The sequence below is a fragment of the Marmota monax genome, unplaced genomic scaffold, assembly GCF_021218885.2.
Source record: "Marmota monax isolate L192 unplaced genomic scaffold, Marmota_monax_Labrador192_F-V1.1 WCK01_AAM20220418_F8-fsc00040, whole genome shotgun sequence".
Classification (NCBI taxonomy): domain Eukaryota; kingdom Metazoa; phylum Chordata; class Mammalia; order Rodentia; family Sciuridae; genus Marmota; species Marmota monax.
Genome location: NW_026692782.1, coordinates 13,959,152 through 13,975,479, shown reverse-complemented (window position 1 = coordinate 13,975,479; position 16,328 = coordinate 13,959,152). Strand labels below are relative to the sequence as shown.

Genomic DNA, 16,328 nt, shown 5'->3' with positions numbered 1-16,328 from the left:
GCATCTATTCTTATGCAATATGTTTCATCACTCACCCACTTCCAGAAAGAGCATGCTAAGGAACCAAGGCACATATATGCAATTCCTCATCCACTTAAAGCCACTAACTGATCAATTAACCAGGGCCAGAGAGTGCTTTCTGTAAGTGCCAGATGATCAATGCAGGCCACAGGGCTAACAGCAGCATCTCCATCCTCCCAGAGCTGATGATTTAGGAAGTGAGAGTGAGCTCTCTCCTAAACTGGCCAGAGAGAGATCAGAGGCTGCATCCCCCAAGGGTCAGACCACATGCAACAGAGAGTACTCTGATAGCCCAGAGGGAAATGTTACGGATCAGTGTGTTCTGAAGACACATTATGGAGAAGAAAGGGCTTAAATGAAGCTTTGAAGGTTGGGCAGACAGAGGAACATTATGTTTTTCCACGGAAGGGGTTGGTGATTTCTACTGCTGTAATCTGTCATGGGAAGTGACGGCGCTGAATGGAAATGAAGTGTCTTACAGGATCTCTTGGAACTTACACTACCATGCGGGGTGGTTACTGCTGTTGGCACAGAGGACCTAGGATGGGGCTCTCAGTGACTTAGTAAGGCTGGCTGGGGTATAGGGGGGCGTGGCGGTGCCGGGGATTAAACCCAGGGATGCTCTCCCACCAAGCTGAATCCCCAACTCTTTCATTTTACAACAGGATCTCACTAAATTGCCCAGGCTGGGCTCAAACTTGCAATCCTCCTCCTCAGCCTCCTGAGTCTCTGGGATTACTGGTGTGCGTCACTGGCCTTTGAAAGTTAAAATGCAGAAAGACCAGACAAGAACCTGAATAAAAACAAAGTCACAGGAAGAAAAGAGAATAGCTCCTGGGCCATCCTCCCTCGTCCATGACCTCACTGAACTCATTCACATGGGAATTCATCATGCGACGTCCTGATTAGCCAGGGAAGCTGCAGGCTATCTGCAGAGGTGAAGACCAAGTGGTACTCACCAACAGATGTTCAGGAAAGAGGTAACTTTAGAGAAGTCTGTGTAGGCCAGGTGCAGTGGTGCACACCTGCAATCCCAGGCCTTGGGAGGCTGAGCCAGGAGGAGGGCAAGTTCTAGACCAGCCTGAGCATGTTAGTGAGACCCGTCTCAAAACTGAAAGGGCAGGGGGTGTAGCTCAGTGGTACAGCACTTGCCTAGTATGCAGGAGGCTCTGGATTCAGTCCACAGTAAGGAAGGAAGGAAGAGAGGGAGGCAGGGAGGGAGGAAGGGAGGGAGGAGTCTTCGTGGATTCCAGCACTGAAGAACAGCTTCCTGAACTGGAGACGAGCTAGGCATGCTGCTAATGGACCTTGAACATCCTTGGCCAATTGCAATATAGCTGCTCTCAGTCTGGTAATATTCCCTGCTAGATTTACTGGGTCCTAGTCCTAGCCTGTTTTCTGTTGCTAGTAACAAAATACCACAGATTGGATACGTTATAAAGAAAAGAGGTCTGTGTTGGTTACAGTTCTGCTCCAAGGCCGAGGGGCTAAATCTGGTGATGGCAGATCAGAGCATCACAAGGTAAGAGACAAGGAACACATAAGTGATTACCTTCTCATCTCTATTCTGTTTCTTTTTTGTGTGTGTGGTGGTGGTGGGGGTACCAGGGATTGAACTCAGAGATATTTGAACACTGAGCCACATCCCCAGCCCTATTTTGTATTTTATTTAGAGACAGGGTCTCACTGAGTTGCTTAGAGCCTTGCTTTTGCTGAGGCTGGCTTTGAACTCACAATCCGCTTGCCTCAGCCTCCCAAGCCGCTGGGATTACAGACATGCGCCACCACTCCCGCTACCACTCCCAACCCTGGTCTCTGTTCTTATAAAGCCGTCACTATTCAATCATGGGGCCCCACACTGATGACCTTACTGAATCCTAATCACTTCCCAAAGGTCCCTCCCGCTTAATGCCTCACAATGGGAATGAAACTCCAACATGAGTCTCAGGGGGACGAACCACATCCGCATCACAGCAGCCCTGACTGCAAACCCACATGCATTTTATGATAATGGTCTATCACAGAGGCTGTGCAGGTCCCTGTGTAATTTCCCACTGAACCAGCACAGACAGCAGCATTCTGCCATGCGTGGAAGCCTGCCCTGCCCACAGAGGAACACTGCGGAGTCTGTAAGGTCAGGTGGTTAGGAAGGTCACCCTCAGGTGGCTGAGCACTGAAACACTTATGCCTTTGTATTCATGGTGCAGGCGGAGATGCTCAGTGACCCCGCAGGCTCCTTACTGGTGGGTTAATAACTGTAATTGCACATACTTTACAGGAGTGTTGTAAGGATCCGCAGTGGTTTCGGGCACGGAGGAGGGATTAGGTAAGCATCTGCAGTTATTACTATCATTATTACTTTCACAATTGGCATGTTTGCAGCTGAGAAAAGACTGAATTAATTAATGATTACACCTACTTCCCTCTACGATCCCATATCACTGACCCAATTCCAGGGAAATGAGAATCAGCCGGTTGCCAGCCACTGTGTGGTCCAGGAAAGAGGGATCTCCCTCCACACAGACAGCTGCTCGGAAGCCCACACCTTGCAGAGGACGCCTCTGGAGCAGGACAGACAGACAGGCTGAGGGCCCAGGAATGGCCACTGCTACGCCCCAGCCCTGGAGGGACACTCACCACGTAGAGATTGCGCCAGATGACAGCCCATTCTCGCAGAGTGCACGTGAGCTCCTGCACCAGCGGGAGCTCCCCAGGGATCACGGTCTCGTTCTGCCTGAGAGAACCAAACAGACGCTCCTTTTACCGTGGGGTGATCGGAAGTGCTTTTCTAGACGACATTCCCCAAATGCAAGATAGGAATGGGGACGCTCCGGCTTGAAATCGGCAAAACCTGCGCGTGGAGGGAGCGTGTGTCGGGTAGGACACTTACCCTCATCTGAGACAAAGGAAGCATTTCAGAACAGCACAGTCCCCCACCTGAGCTCAGGTTCTGCAGACTCCACCCCTCCATATGGCCTCATGATGGCTTCAGTAATTCTCAGAAATGTAAGTGAGAAAAACATTGTGTTCACTGGTTCCACCAGGGAGGACAGGAAGAGAGTGTGCCTGGCGTGAACATCCCGGACACTGTGACCTCAGCCACCTCTTTCCAGCAGGGACTGGGGCAGCACCCGCTTCTCACCTGCTGCTTCACAGCATGGAAAACACAAAAAAATCCTCACAGTTACTCCACTACCTTTCCTAACATAAATCCCCTCCAGTATTTCTATCATGAGCTAAAGAAAGAGCAATTGCCAGCAAACAAATGTGAGCAAACTCCAGACAGAGTGAAGGAAGTGTTTCAAGATGAATATGACTCATGAAACACCTGGGGCACACTTACTATGGGAATCACAGAGGGCCCCCGGCTTATGAGGTTCAACTTCCTATTTCACAGCTTTATGAAGGTCTGAATGCATATCCATATGGTCAACACTTTATTATAAAACAGGCTTTGTGATAGATGATTTTTCCCAACTCGGGCTAATGGGAGAAGGCAGACTAAGACATGCAGGTTAGATGTCTGAGATGCATTTTTGACTTACAACATTTTCAGCTTGCAACAGGTTTATGGGGACCTAACCCCATCATAAGCTGAGCCTCTGAGTTGTAAATTTACCAGGGCTTTCTGCAGTTTACCTGGCAGCCCTGTTGGGTACAACGGGCCTCCTACTCTGCCTTTCCACCAATGTGGCAAATGACATCTGGAGTCTGCCCAGGATGGCCCACTGGAAAGATGACTTCTCCAAGAGGGCAAGACACCTGGCTTTTGGTCCCAATTCCGCCATCAAAGAGTTGTGTGAAGTTGCCTTCAGATGAGGGTGCTGAGCTTAGGATGGAGAAAGTTCTTTCTGGCTTTGAGGCTGCATAATTCTGAGACCCAGCCCCCTCCTCCCCTGCCAGCCATGGATTCCAGGCCCACTTCTGACTGTCTCCTTAACTCTCCGGCCTGGAGACTCAAGAGCTCCCTGCTTCTTTCCCGGTTTGGCTGAATATCATTTTCTTGGGTGTCACAAAGGCAGTACTTTTCAGTACAAAAGAGACAGGCAAAAAAACGGGACAAGATGAACCTCAGCAGATGTGATGTGCAGAGCACATTCACACCTATCAGGTCACTGGAATCTCACATCAGGCCCATGAGCAACCCCTGCAGAGCTGGACGGCTGTCCCCAGTGTGCAGTGAAAAACCCAGGTACACAGTAGGCTCGGGATGTGTCCCTGGCTCAGGAATGAGTCCCTGCTTCAGAGCTGATCCATACAGACTGCCACTTACTCCTCTCCCTTGCAAAGATTCCAGACTGGGAACTTCTCAGATTCAGCTAAAGAGCCCCACATGTTCATGCATGAGCACGTGCACACACACACACAGTGAGCAGGTAGTAAATACAAGGAGGGGCCCAGGCCCTCAGTTGATGACAGCTACCAGTCATCAGCAAGATGCAAGGGAGGAACCATTAAGACACAGCAAGGAATTACATCAGGGAAGTGTTCTAATCCTGTCCCTCTCAGAGGAGAAGTGGAGCCAAGGAGATGGGAGTAATGTGAGTGTGCAAGGCACCCTGTCACCATGTCTTCCTGAACTGGAACTTACCCTCGGTCTTCCACAGTTGCCTCTTTCAGATGGATATAGGTTTCAGGAAAAATACCCTATGGAGAGAAGAACGGTAGTGATTAAGACCATAAAAAAACCTCAGTCCAAGGTCTAATGCACCAAGGGTCGCAGGAATGACTGAGGACACCATGAGGACAGGAAGTTTTCTGCTCAGGTTTGCAGGATGTCAGCCACAGTGACAGGCTACCTCAACAAACGTGTGGATGGAACATTGAAAAGGCAGAAATTAAGATCTGGGCTCAGAGAGCACAGGACTCCCGTTTCATAAACCAAGAGGCAAACTGGTCCCTGTCAGCTCAGAGCTCCAATGGTGGCAAGGAGTTTACCAGAGAGCCTCAAAAAAAAAACCCCTTCACAGCCAACACGCACGAGATGGTTCTCGTTAAAGGATCCCACAGAGTGAGTGAGTCAGACAGCTCTGTGGGACCAGCTCCTGGGCTCCTAAAGTGACTGTGACTTCCTGAAGCCATTCCTCTGAGCACTTTCACTTAAACCAAATGCATCCCAAACCAGACACCAGTTACCTGGTTATTCCCAGCACTTCCCAACCTTCAACGCCCTGCCTTCTGCACCCGTAAAAGGCAATTCTATGTCGGTATTGCGAAACTGCCCACAGGGGACACTAAGGCCCAGGAGGACCAAGGGGAAAGACATTAATACTGCTGAGTAGAAACTAGAGGACCGAGGATCGATCCGGTCTACCAACAGGAAGCACCTCGTTCCCGAGGGTTTTCTTAAATTCCAAGAGCTCCTCTTTCACAGTGCAATACGCTCCCTCTGCCAAGAGAGAAGATGCCATCTGGAGAAGGCACTGCTGGGCACAGGGCAGCTTCCGTGCCAGGCCAGACCAGGGAAGAGGAGAGCCTGCCGGGGGACACCTTGGCTCAGCTCCCAGAAGAGCTGGTGTGAACTCCGTGGACACTCCGTTCAGGGGCGCTGCCCGGAGGACGGTGGTTCGGGTCCCACGTACACCCAGGGCTGCTCCTGGGTCCAGCGTCACTACTATATTTGTCTGTACAATATTCTCCTTTCTCCCTTTTCATCCTCTGCCAGTAAAACAGGAAACAGCAAGAACATCTCGGATTAAGCGGCTCCCAGCGTTGGTGATGACGGAGTTGATCCTGCATCTGCTCCAGGCAGACGCCCAAGGGCCCACCCTCTCCCAGCCAGGCAGACAGGACCAAGGCGAAGGTACAGGCCTTGGCCTGGCTTTATGCGAGGGGCAGCTGGGGTCATGTGGGTGTTCCAGGCCCATGACTGATAAGACCAAGGACACACAGACTGGGCGACTTCATCTCTTTCTTTACACGTACCAACTGCGAGCAATTTTGGAAAAATGACCAAGCAATTAAGCCTAAACATTCAATGTGTGTGTGTGTAGTTAGCTTGGGTCCTGATTTATGGAACTCCAAAGCTCCACATCTGTCCCCAGGATGCCTCAGGGACTGTGGGTGTTTCTCTTGTCTGCTGAGCTGAGACCCGGACATGCTCTCTGGATCTCACCTTGAGGACGTGGTATCAAGCCAGTCACAGAGAGTCCCAAATGAGAAACCTGCAGCAGCTAGACTCAAAGTAGAACTGGGTCCCAGGGGCTGAGGGAGGGGTCTGAGGAGCTAGTGCTTCACATGTACAGAGCTTCAGTTGGGAAGGTAAAAAGGCTTTGTGTGTGGATGGTGGTCATGGAGGCAGGACAACATGAATGTACCTAAATGTCACTGCATTGCACATTGAAAATCAGCAAAGGTGTGAAATTTCATGCATTTTCACACACACACACACACACACCCAAAAAGTCCAGAACTCATTTAAAAAGCATGGGGTGTGGGGTGGTGGAATGCTTTGGGAAGAGCTAAACTGCTTAACAGTAGTAACTACAGAGTAGAAATTTCAAGATGTGCCATTGCTGTGGCTGGGGGTATAGCTCAGTGGTAGAAGTTAGCTTGGATGAGGCCCTGGGTTTGCTCTGCAGCACCCCAAAAAAGTAACACTGCTAGTCCAAAGGAATCTTCCTTGCAGGGACTCTCAATAAGAAGGCAAAAGGCCAGTTAAAATCGTCATGCATTCAATCTGGTGACCGCTCTGTCCTTCCCAAGGGGGAGAGCACCAAGGCAGAAGTGTTCCGATTTATAAGCAGAGACGGTTTGTGATACCTAAACCAATCACCAGCCGACGTTCTACGCTCGAGTTCGGACATGATGTTCAGACTGAGAGAAAATCAGTCTTACCAACCTGTCATTTGAAGGCTCCATGGTGCCATGGTGGCATTGACCATGTATAGCCACTTAATTTGCTCTGGTAAATCTGATGCTTATGGAGCTTTTCTGATGACACATAAAAAAAAGCCAGAGCAAACTTGGGTCATATATGTCTGATTTATAGCCCGTCTCTCAATCCTGCTTTTCCTTGCTTAATGCAGCCAACTCAATTAAAAAAAAAAAAAAACTAATGGTGTTTAGATGTTGCCTTTATCCACCCTCCACGATCCTGCAGGATCAATAACCAGTTTCTACAGAGCTCTTGGCTTCTTCAATTCACAAAACCACTGGCTCCTCCCATCACCACTCTAAATGACCAGGTCTGATTATAAATGGCCCCGAGGATGTCCATTAAGACCACAGGCCCTCAGGCAGCTCTTCCCCAACAGGAAGGCGGGCACAGCTCTAGAGAGCGCTGCTGATGGGTTGGACTCGTAATGAAATGGTGTGGAAAGCTGAGCCTGTTCAGGAGCTGGGACTTGGCCTGCCGTCCGTTCTCCTTGGATCTCTCCACAGGAAAGGTGCTTTAACCTGGGGTCATCACATCGGGATGTCACAAAGTTCTTCAATTATCAAGAACAAAGAGAAGTGCTTCCTGAACTATTTCTTCTGAAATGTGACTTTTTAAGCTTAAACAAGGAACTATTGAATGAATAAAAAAAAAAAATTTAAAGCACATCTGAAACTTATTTACATCCTAGGGGGACATCTGTCCATCAAAGACGACCTCAGGGCACCAGCAGCTAGGTGGGTTTGGGTATATTAGGAAATCACAGAAGCTCTCAGAATCCGAGCACTTCTCTGCTGTGAAGCAGCCTTACAGACTCTGAAAAGGAAAACCTGTCGGTCTGGGACCTTGGTCAACATGTGTGTATTCACCAGCTAAAAATCAAGACTTCAGTTTGTTCTTGACATTTCATGTGAATTTATCTGGGAATTTTGTTGGTTTGCTTATTTGTTTTGCAGGGCTGGGGATCGAACCCAGGGCTCTACCTCGGAGCTATGTCCCAGCTCTTCTATATTTTTAAAAATTAACTTACAAAATAAAAGATTGGGAATTAAGTGACCTCCATATTTTTGCCCTCTAATAAACTCAGAACATCAAAGTTTTATTAACTCCTTTTGTGCAAACACCAGCAGGGCTGAACCCCAACTAAGCAGTAGTGGCTGCTGGCCAGGTAACCTGCCTCCAAGCCCCGCACCTGAGTCCTAGCCTAGACCTTAAACCTCACGGTTTAATTCACTCCAGCACCTGCCTCCGTCGGAGACACTGGGGTCAACAGGAGAGTATATGAAAATAATTCATCTTCAAGTGAAGACATGAGAATCTAACAGCAGGTAGAAAAATTCAGCATCAGGGTTTGGAGAGAGACAGAAGGCTCCACACTAGGGAGCTGTCAAAGTAGATGTCACCTTTGTTTGATTACATTATTAAGTTGTCAAAGCAAACTGTGTGTGTGCATTTGTGTGTGTGTGTGTGTGCGCGCGCAAACACCAAGTGTGACTGAAGAATCAACGTTTTTCAGAGCTTCTACCTTGTAGGAAGGTGTTCTGGGGTCCCGAGCTCTTTGGAGAGTCACCCCCTCTGAGCTCTTTGGGAGCTCAACATCTGCCCACCTGCACGGGACTACTGCATGCTGTGTCTGAGGAAAGAGAACTGTGGAGGTTTTCTGTTTGCTTTTTCCTGTTTCTTTTCTTCTTCCCTCTTGATAAACTCAGAACTTTTTCTCTCTCCCCTTCCCTATTTCGCTATCTGGCTCCTGAGCTAATGGTGATATAAGAAGGCCCGACCAACTTTGCTCTTTCAAAACAAAGTGCTGAGATGGCATGTTGTCCCAGCAAGCCGTACCAAAGGCACAGAGCTGACGGGATCTAAAATAAACCAAGGGGGGTATTAACACTACTAGCAGTTTTATTAGCTTGACAATGAGTAGCTCTGACACTGGGAAAAGAAACCGTCTAGATGGGTATTTTTCAAATTCTGCCCAGGATGAATAGTAGGAGATGAACTTTTATGGTGGACCAGTCCTGCACATCAAATACCTACATTAACAATGCATGAAAAACAGGACACACACCTAGGACAAGAGTTTCACGAGACAGTACTTACCACAGCGCCCCATTTTCTTCCCTGCTTTTCAACTTCATGTTTTTGTAAAATGGTGGTTCACTGTACTGATTTCATCATGTCTTATTGGGATAGTGAGGATAGTGAGGCTCAGACTTGAAAACTGTCCATCTGACAGACTTGAAAACTGTCCATCTGACAATGAAGACAAGAGTCAAGTGGCCACAGGGAGGCCCTTCGATTGGGGGACTGAGCCTTGAAAGTGCAGGATGAAGGGAGAAGTGGTCCTGGCCTCTCTGAGAGATGCCCCTGGGGCACTGTTCTGCATCACCAGCCTGCTCAGCTTGAGGGGCAGGGAGCCAGAGGCCAGCCAGGGCCTCTTCCTTGCTTCAGATGGTGGGAAACACAGTCCATGAGATTTACACTATTATTCCTGAGCACTGAGGTCAGAGAAATTGCTGTTAGATCAAAAGAAAAGCCTCAAAAAGCAAGCAAACTAGGTCCAGAGAGAGCAGATAAGGAGACCAGAGAACACAAGATTGCAGACAGTTCAAAAGACATAAACAATTCAACAATAGGCCGTACCTTTTTAGATTTATTCTGGAGGGTGTAGCCTCGATACCAACCTGTTGGGGTAAAAGAGAACACAGAATCTTATTATGTTTACTGGATAACATAAAGATGTCAGTAGTTATCATTCTTCTGTTAGCACATGAAGCTCACATGCTAAAAGGAGAACCCAAGAGATAATGAGTGGACAATGTATTAGGACAGGAACAGTTACGTTTGCCATACAGTAAAAATCCAGATCTGCTTCAGAGCTGTATTCTCTTGATAACTCGAGGACTGGAAATTCAAAGGCCCAAGCCCCTTATCTACATAGCAGTCCAGACCCATAATACCTCGTACCTATGGTCATTCAGTACATGTTTTTGTCTGAAAATTACTTCCATTATATATATACAAATTCTCTACACAATGAAATACCTTGTCACCTTATACTACTAAAATACATCTTTTTAAATAATTTTCACTTCGGCTCTCTCATTCTTCTGCATTCCCAAGTTAAGAATCAATATTCTGGGTCAATTTTAAGTTGTAGTAAACTATATCTCTATAGATATTTGACCCCTACCACCCCCAAAATATCTCCAACAAATAATAAAACATTTCATGCAATTTTGGGTAATGCTAAAACACCCTCCCTTAATTAAAAAAAAAAAATTACTGGTGCTTTAGAAAAAGACTTTAATTTCCTTTTTAAAATTCCAATAAAGACAGATATACCTACAGATATTTTCCCATCCTATACCTTATAGAAGGGGTATACATTTTAATCTGTCCACAAGCAAATATCTTATATCAAAACCTCCCTGAACACGTAGTGTGGGAATTGACTGGAATAATGTTCCCCAGCCCCTTGGCATCAACTGAGGCATCGATGTGGTCACCCGGCCCAAGGGAACCCTGTCACAGTAGTGCACAGTGTAAAGTACCAGACACAGACAAGGAGCAGATGCAATGGGTGATGAGTCCTTCAGGCATCTGCCAGGAGGTTCTAGAAGGCTCCGGGGTTTGTGTCTAGATGAAAGCAACCAGAAAATAATCACCTAATCTATGCTGTGTTGTAAGTAGAAAATTGAATTTACCTTCTTTGAATATTATTACACAGATATAATAATATTTTTTACATATTTTAACTTGTCAATTGTCAAAAATTTAAAGGACTTTGCTATGTTTTGCAGGGAGGAGTGGGGTGCTCTGCTGTAGAATTGTGGCCTACATCAAGGCACGGGGTTAGAAAAAGATATCTGAAGCAGAAACACCATCCCCAATTTAGGATGCCAACGAGCAGGAACTCGGGTAATGAAAGACCAAGCTGAACGCTCCCCCGGCCACCCCGCCCCCCCTGGGCTCCAGGGTCTGTACCCACCCACACGCACTCGCTTGGTTCTGCTAAAACATAAAAATGGGTTTTTATTTTTTATTGGTTCTTTTTAGTTATACAAGACAGTAGAATTCATTCTGATCTATATCTTATTCTAGTTGGGACCCCATTCTTATGGATGTACACAATGGTGGGATTCACATGGTGTACACATATATGTACACAGGGATAAATTTTCAGATTCATTCCACTGTCTTTCCTTATCCTATTCCCCCTCCTGTCCCTTCATTCCCCTTTGTCTAATCTACTGAACTTCTATTCTCCTCTCCCTCTGTATTGTGGGTTAGCTTCCACATATCAATGAAAACACTCAACCTTTGGCTTTTGGGGACTGGCTTATTTCACTTAGCTTGTTAATCTCCAGATCCATCCATTTACTGGAAAATGTCACAATGTCATTCTTATTTATGGCTGAGTAATATTCCATTATGTATATAGACCACATTTTCTTTATCCATTCATCTGTTGAAGGGTACCTAGGTTGGTTTCATAGCTTAGCTATTGTGAATTGAGCTGCTATAAACATCGATGTGGCCACATCACTACAGTGTGATGATTTTTAATTTTTTTTGGATATATACCGAGGAGGGGGATAACTGAGTCAAATGGTGGTTCCATTCCAAGTTGTCTGAGGAATATCAATACTACTTTCCAGAGTGATTGCACCAATTTGCAGTCCTACCAGCAATGTATGAGTGTACCGTTTTCCCCACATTCTGACCAACATTTATTGTTATTTGTATTCTTGATAACTGCCATTCTGACTGGAATGAGAAGGAATCGCTCCAGTTTTTAATTTGCATTTCTCTAATTGCTAGAGATGTTGAACATTTTGAAAATGGTTTTGGACAAGTGACTGGCTTCAATTTCACCCTGGGTCAAGGCAGAGCCAGGGCCCATGCTGAGAAACTACAGTTTAGTCTTGTTCAAGCAGTTCTCAGCTTCTAAGAGGCCCTATAAAGCTAAGATGTCACAATTTAGACTTGGATCCACTTTCAGGAAGAATTTATCTGCACTTCTGAAAACAGTATTCTGCACAGCCAATCATCACAGAATTATGTTTCTTAAACCTGTCATTTTTGAAAAACTTTAACGTCCTTGCTTTTTCTCCAGAATTATGGTGCACAAAATAATCATGCTGGATTTCAAAAGCAAACACTCATTTTCCTTGGCATCGGCAGTAGCAGAACACGTCTGTCTCTGGGGTTTTAATCATACTCTTGCTCCACAAACTCCATTGCTAATAACTGCAAAGGACAGGGTAATAGCTCACAAGTGTGTCTGCTGCTTTCACATGACAAACCTGAACGGAAATACAAGCAAGAGCCCCATTTTCCAGTTAATTCCAAATATGAATGTAAGATAATCATAATTAAATACAGTAAGCTATTAGGCTTTGAGCTGTGTCATGAGGCGAAGAGGCAGAGAGTGCCTATCAACAACAGCTGTAATGAACAGGCTGCGCTAACGGACTGGTAGAACCTCGGATGCTTGCTTTTTATGCAGCGCTGGGGATGGAACCCAGGGTCTCACACAGGCTAGGCAAGTGCTCTGCCATTGAGCTCCCCTCCCCACCAGCCCCCAGAAGCTTTCTTAAATTATTACGTTATTAAGATGAAGGGGAAGGTGAGTTCAGAAGAATGATTCTTACCTGCGTTTAGGTGAAAGGACAATCTCAAAAGGAAGTTTACCCCAACCATCGTGACCACCAAGTGAGTCTATGCTCAGAGCAGTTCTTCCAGTAGGATCACAAATCATTTCTGTTCTCCTGGAACTGTCCCCTCCAGAATAAAACTGCCTTCTCTGATTCAAAAATATCAAAATGCCTCGTTCCTTATCAAAGGTACCTACTTTTCCTGGTTTCTTCTCATCCCCGTCAGTCCAGACTCTACCATCTTCTCATTTCACCTCACCTACCAAGTGTCCCTGGGGCCACTGCACGTTCTGGCTTCTGCCTAGGGATACCTTACCAGGCTCCTGCTGTCACTCAACAGATAACTTATTAAACACTAATCTAAGGAGCGTGGTGTGGAGGAGAGCAAGGTTACCATGTGGATTCCAGTCCAGTGTAAAAACAAACACAGACGCAAGGTGATCTGAGATCACGTCGGTACTCAGAGGAAGGAGTGCTCAAGGGGAGTAACAGCTGAGGATGGCTGGTGACATGGCTGGTGACAAGGGACATCCATGAGGTAAGGCCATCTAAGAGAGTTCACTCAGAAGCTAAAAGGATCCAGCCATGAAAATATCCAGGGAAAGAAACTTCCAGACAGAAACAAGTTCTGTGAGAAAGGTGTGTTAAGCCTAAGCTTGGGGTTCAAAGAAGAAACGGAAGTGCTTCCGCAGCCATAGCCATGAGAGAGGAGGCAGGCAGGAGGCCGAACAGAGAGGGCAGTGGGGCAGGCCCTCAGCCCTGGGCTCCCACTGGACTCCCGGGGAAACTTAAAATACAGAGGCCATGTCCAGGACCCAGGCTTAGGGCTTCTTAAAAGGTGCCCTGGGGTGCTAGGATCCTAGACGCAGCCAGGATTCCAGGGGATTCCATGCACCCCAGGCAGGACCTGGGTTTGACTCCAGGGACAACAGGAAACACTGGAGGGTTTAAAGGTCACCGTGCTTTGTGCTTCTAGAGCTGCTAGGTGAGGAGGGAGGCCAGATGGGTAAGATGGGCACAGGGAGGACCAGTGGGAGGGGGCAGTGGAAATGGGCAGAGATGGAGAGATGCAGGATAAATCTGGAGTCCACAGGAGCTGCTCGTGGTTTTGCTGTGAGGAGCCCTGAATGGCGGGCACTCAGCTCTTGCTGAAACTAATGGGCGGACAGGACATCTCTGGCACAGGGAGACCAACTACAGAAGACCTTGGAGGGTGGGAGGAGGGGAGGGCAGAGGTGTCCCTCCTGAACAACTGAGGTCTGCAGCTGTGAGGTGGCACGGTGCAACCTAGGCACCCACCACGAGGGGCAGGGCAGACCCTCAGTGGTAATTACAACATAGTTGAGTAACGACAATTACTATTTCACAGCAGGACATATTAAAAGAAGGTAAAAGCTTCGGTCAGAAACCTTGAGTAGGAAACACAGGTGAGGCCACTGAAATGCACATCAACAGGAGTGTGTGAAAAGAAAAAAAGAATCAGCTCTAGAAACACACAGTATTCAAGGAAAGAAATGTGATCAGGGTGCAGCTCTGCTGCTGGTGCACGGGCATGATAATAACCCAAACAAGAGCTCTGAAAAAAGCCACTGCATCTCCACTGAGTTACTGACATTAGGGACAAGAAGGTTGGTGGCATGAAGGAGAGTTAGATCCTTTCACAGTAAGAAGTCAACACACGAAACTGACAAGGGAAATACCAAGTCCTAAACGCACAGATACTCAGAGATGAAGAGGTGTGTGGATGAAAGAGTGGAGAGAGCTGGCACTCCTCAGAAATGAGAAGCAGGAAAGGACGGCTGCTTCTCGTGACACACCTTGTAGAAACGATCCGGCTTTTCAGATTGTTTTTCTTTATGACAGATAAAACTAAAAAATTAAGAAAAATGTAGCTGATAAGTGCTGGTAAGCCAGGCAAAGGCAAAAATCACAAGGACAGAAAACAGATCAGTACTTGCCAAGGGCTGAGGACCGGGTGCGGCTGAAGACAAAGGGGTTTGAGAATTTGAAAACAGAAGAAAAAAAAAAAAAAACTTTCTGTCTTTTTACAGTGCTGGGATCAAACCCAGGGCTTCTGCTCATTATAAATTATGACTAAAAAAAGACGCAACGAGACAGTACCATACACACACTGGGTACCAAGACCTGGTAGGATGTGGAGCAAATGGTCCTGTCTGACGTAGTTTCCTATGAACACCCACACACCCTGACCTAGCAATGTCCACTCCTGTAATAAAGGAAAACATACGTCAAAACCAGTGTTTTGCAGCAACGTGTATCAATGCTTTACTGTCAATAGCCCCAAACTGGCCCCCACTGAGATGCACATCAGTGGGACTTTGGGTAAAGAAACCAATTTCTCCAAGGGCTGAACCTGGCAATGCAGAGGAACTACCCACTGATGTCATGGAGGAGCCTGAATCCAGCCTGGAGAGGAGAGGAACCCAAACACAAGAGGCAGGTGTAGTCCCTCGGACATGAAGGTGGCTTGCAGGTGAACTAATCATGATGATGGAAGTCAGAACCGTGGTGGTTCACCGAGATGGGAACTGCAGGGAGGAAAGCACCAAGCACTGGGAGATTTTCTGGAGTGAGGGAAACGTTCTGCATCGTGACAGGCGCCAGGTCCACTGGCTGCATTGGATGAAACTCACTAAATGGCTCACCAGAGGTGAATGCATTTCATTGCATATCAATTTACTGCAATTTTTTTTAAAAAGTGTGAACATTTAACCTGCCAAGTAAACATTATAAAGTGATCATCTCAAAGAAAAAAAGAAATCAAAGAACGACTCCGTTGCTTTGTCTTGTCTTTCCCCCAAGACGTGATTCATCTCCATTGCTCATGCTGTGGTCCAACTGCTCCTTCCAGAAGTCCAACCACAGAGCCGCGATTCACTCAGTCCACAAATAATCACTGATGCCAGGAGAGCAAGACACACAAAGTCTCCAAGTCCTAAAGCTTACTTTGAAATGAAAAGAAATAAACCGTAAGCCAAGGGGCGGGCGGGGCGGGGGGGGGGGAGACAATTCATCCAGGGCTACTAAGAAGGGACACAAGAGTACCACATAAAGGACAGAGCTACTCTAGAAAGTGGGCCAGAAAATCCTCTCCAAGGAGGGACACCAGAGCCGGTGATCTGCATGAGTACATGACCGGTCACTCACTGAACACCAGTGCGCCAGACATTGTCTTCAAGGAGGAAGGAAAGAGAGCCATACACAACCAACAGAATACAAAAGGCCCTTTAATGGAGTTGCCCGGAGATACTGGCACACAAAGGAGAGGGTTATGAACATGCGCCAGAGTCCAAAGCCATGACCCAGGGGGTGCCGAAGACGTTGTCAACAATGAAAGCATCATTCCGATGTGTCAATAATGGACTATTCTATAAGATCCCTCCTAATTTTTCCGCCAGGAGATAAATTTGGTTTTCCCTACATAAACATATAAAAGATCAACAAATTACTTACGTTTACCCTGCCAAGAATTAAAGGCCCCGAAACAGAGGGAGCTGCTGTTTCCAGGACCCCCATTGTGCCTGTGGGGGAAGGGTTCCCGAGGAGGAGCAGGTGCTAAATCCTGTTGTTTTCCTTTGAGCTTGCCGGGGTTTAGTAGCTTGCTGGATAAAAGACAAATAATCAGGCCAAAGTCAAAGGTTTCATCCCCAGGGCCAGGTAAACCCATCAGGTTTCCATGGTCAGAGGCTGCCTCCTGTCCCCAGTGAGCTCTGCCTGGAACAGAAGCCCCTGTCCCTCAGGAGAAGCCA

The 16,328-nt window shown here is 47.0% G+C and overlaps 1 protein-coding gene across 1 annotated transcript in view; it reads right to left on the bottom strand.

The window, feature by feature from the left end:
• Dock5 (dedicator of cytokinesis 5) overlaps positions 1–16,328 on the bottom strand; it is a 186,785-nt gene that overhangs the window by 108,078 nt on the left and 62,379 nt on the right. Inside the window, exons 3-5 of the mRNA XM_046447718.2 lie at positions 9,542–9,582; positions 4,613–4,668; positions 2,659–2,755 (exon numbers count right to left, since the gene is read on the bottom strand). Coding sequence (XP_046303674.1) covers positions 2,659–2,755; positions 4,613–4,668; positions 9,542–9,582 — 194 coding nt within the window. The remainder of the gene's footprint in view (positions 1–2,658; positions 2,756–4,612; positions 4,669–9,541; positions 9,583–16,328) is intronic.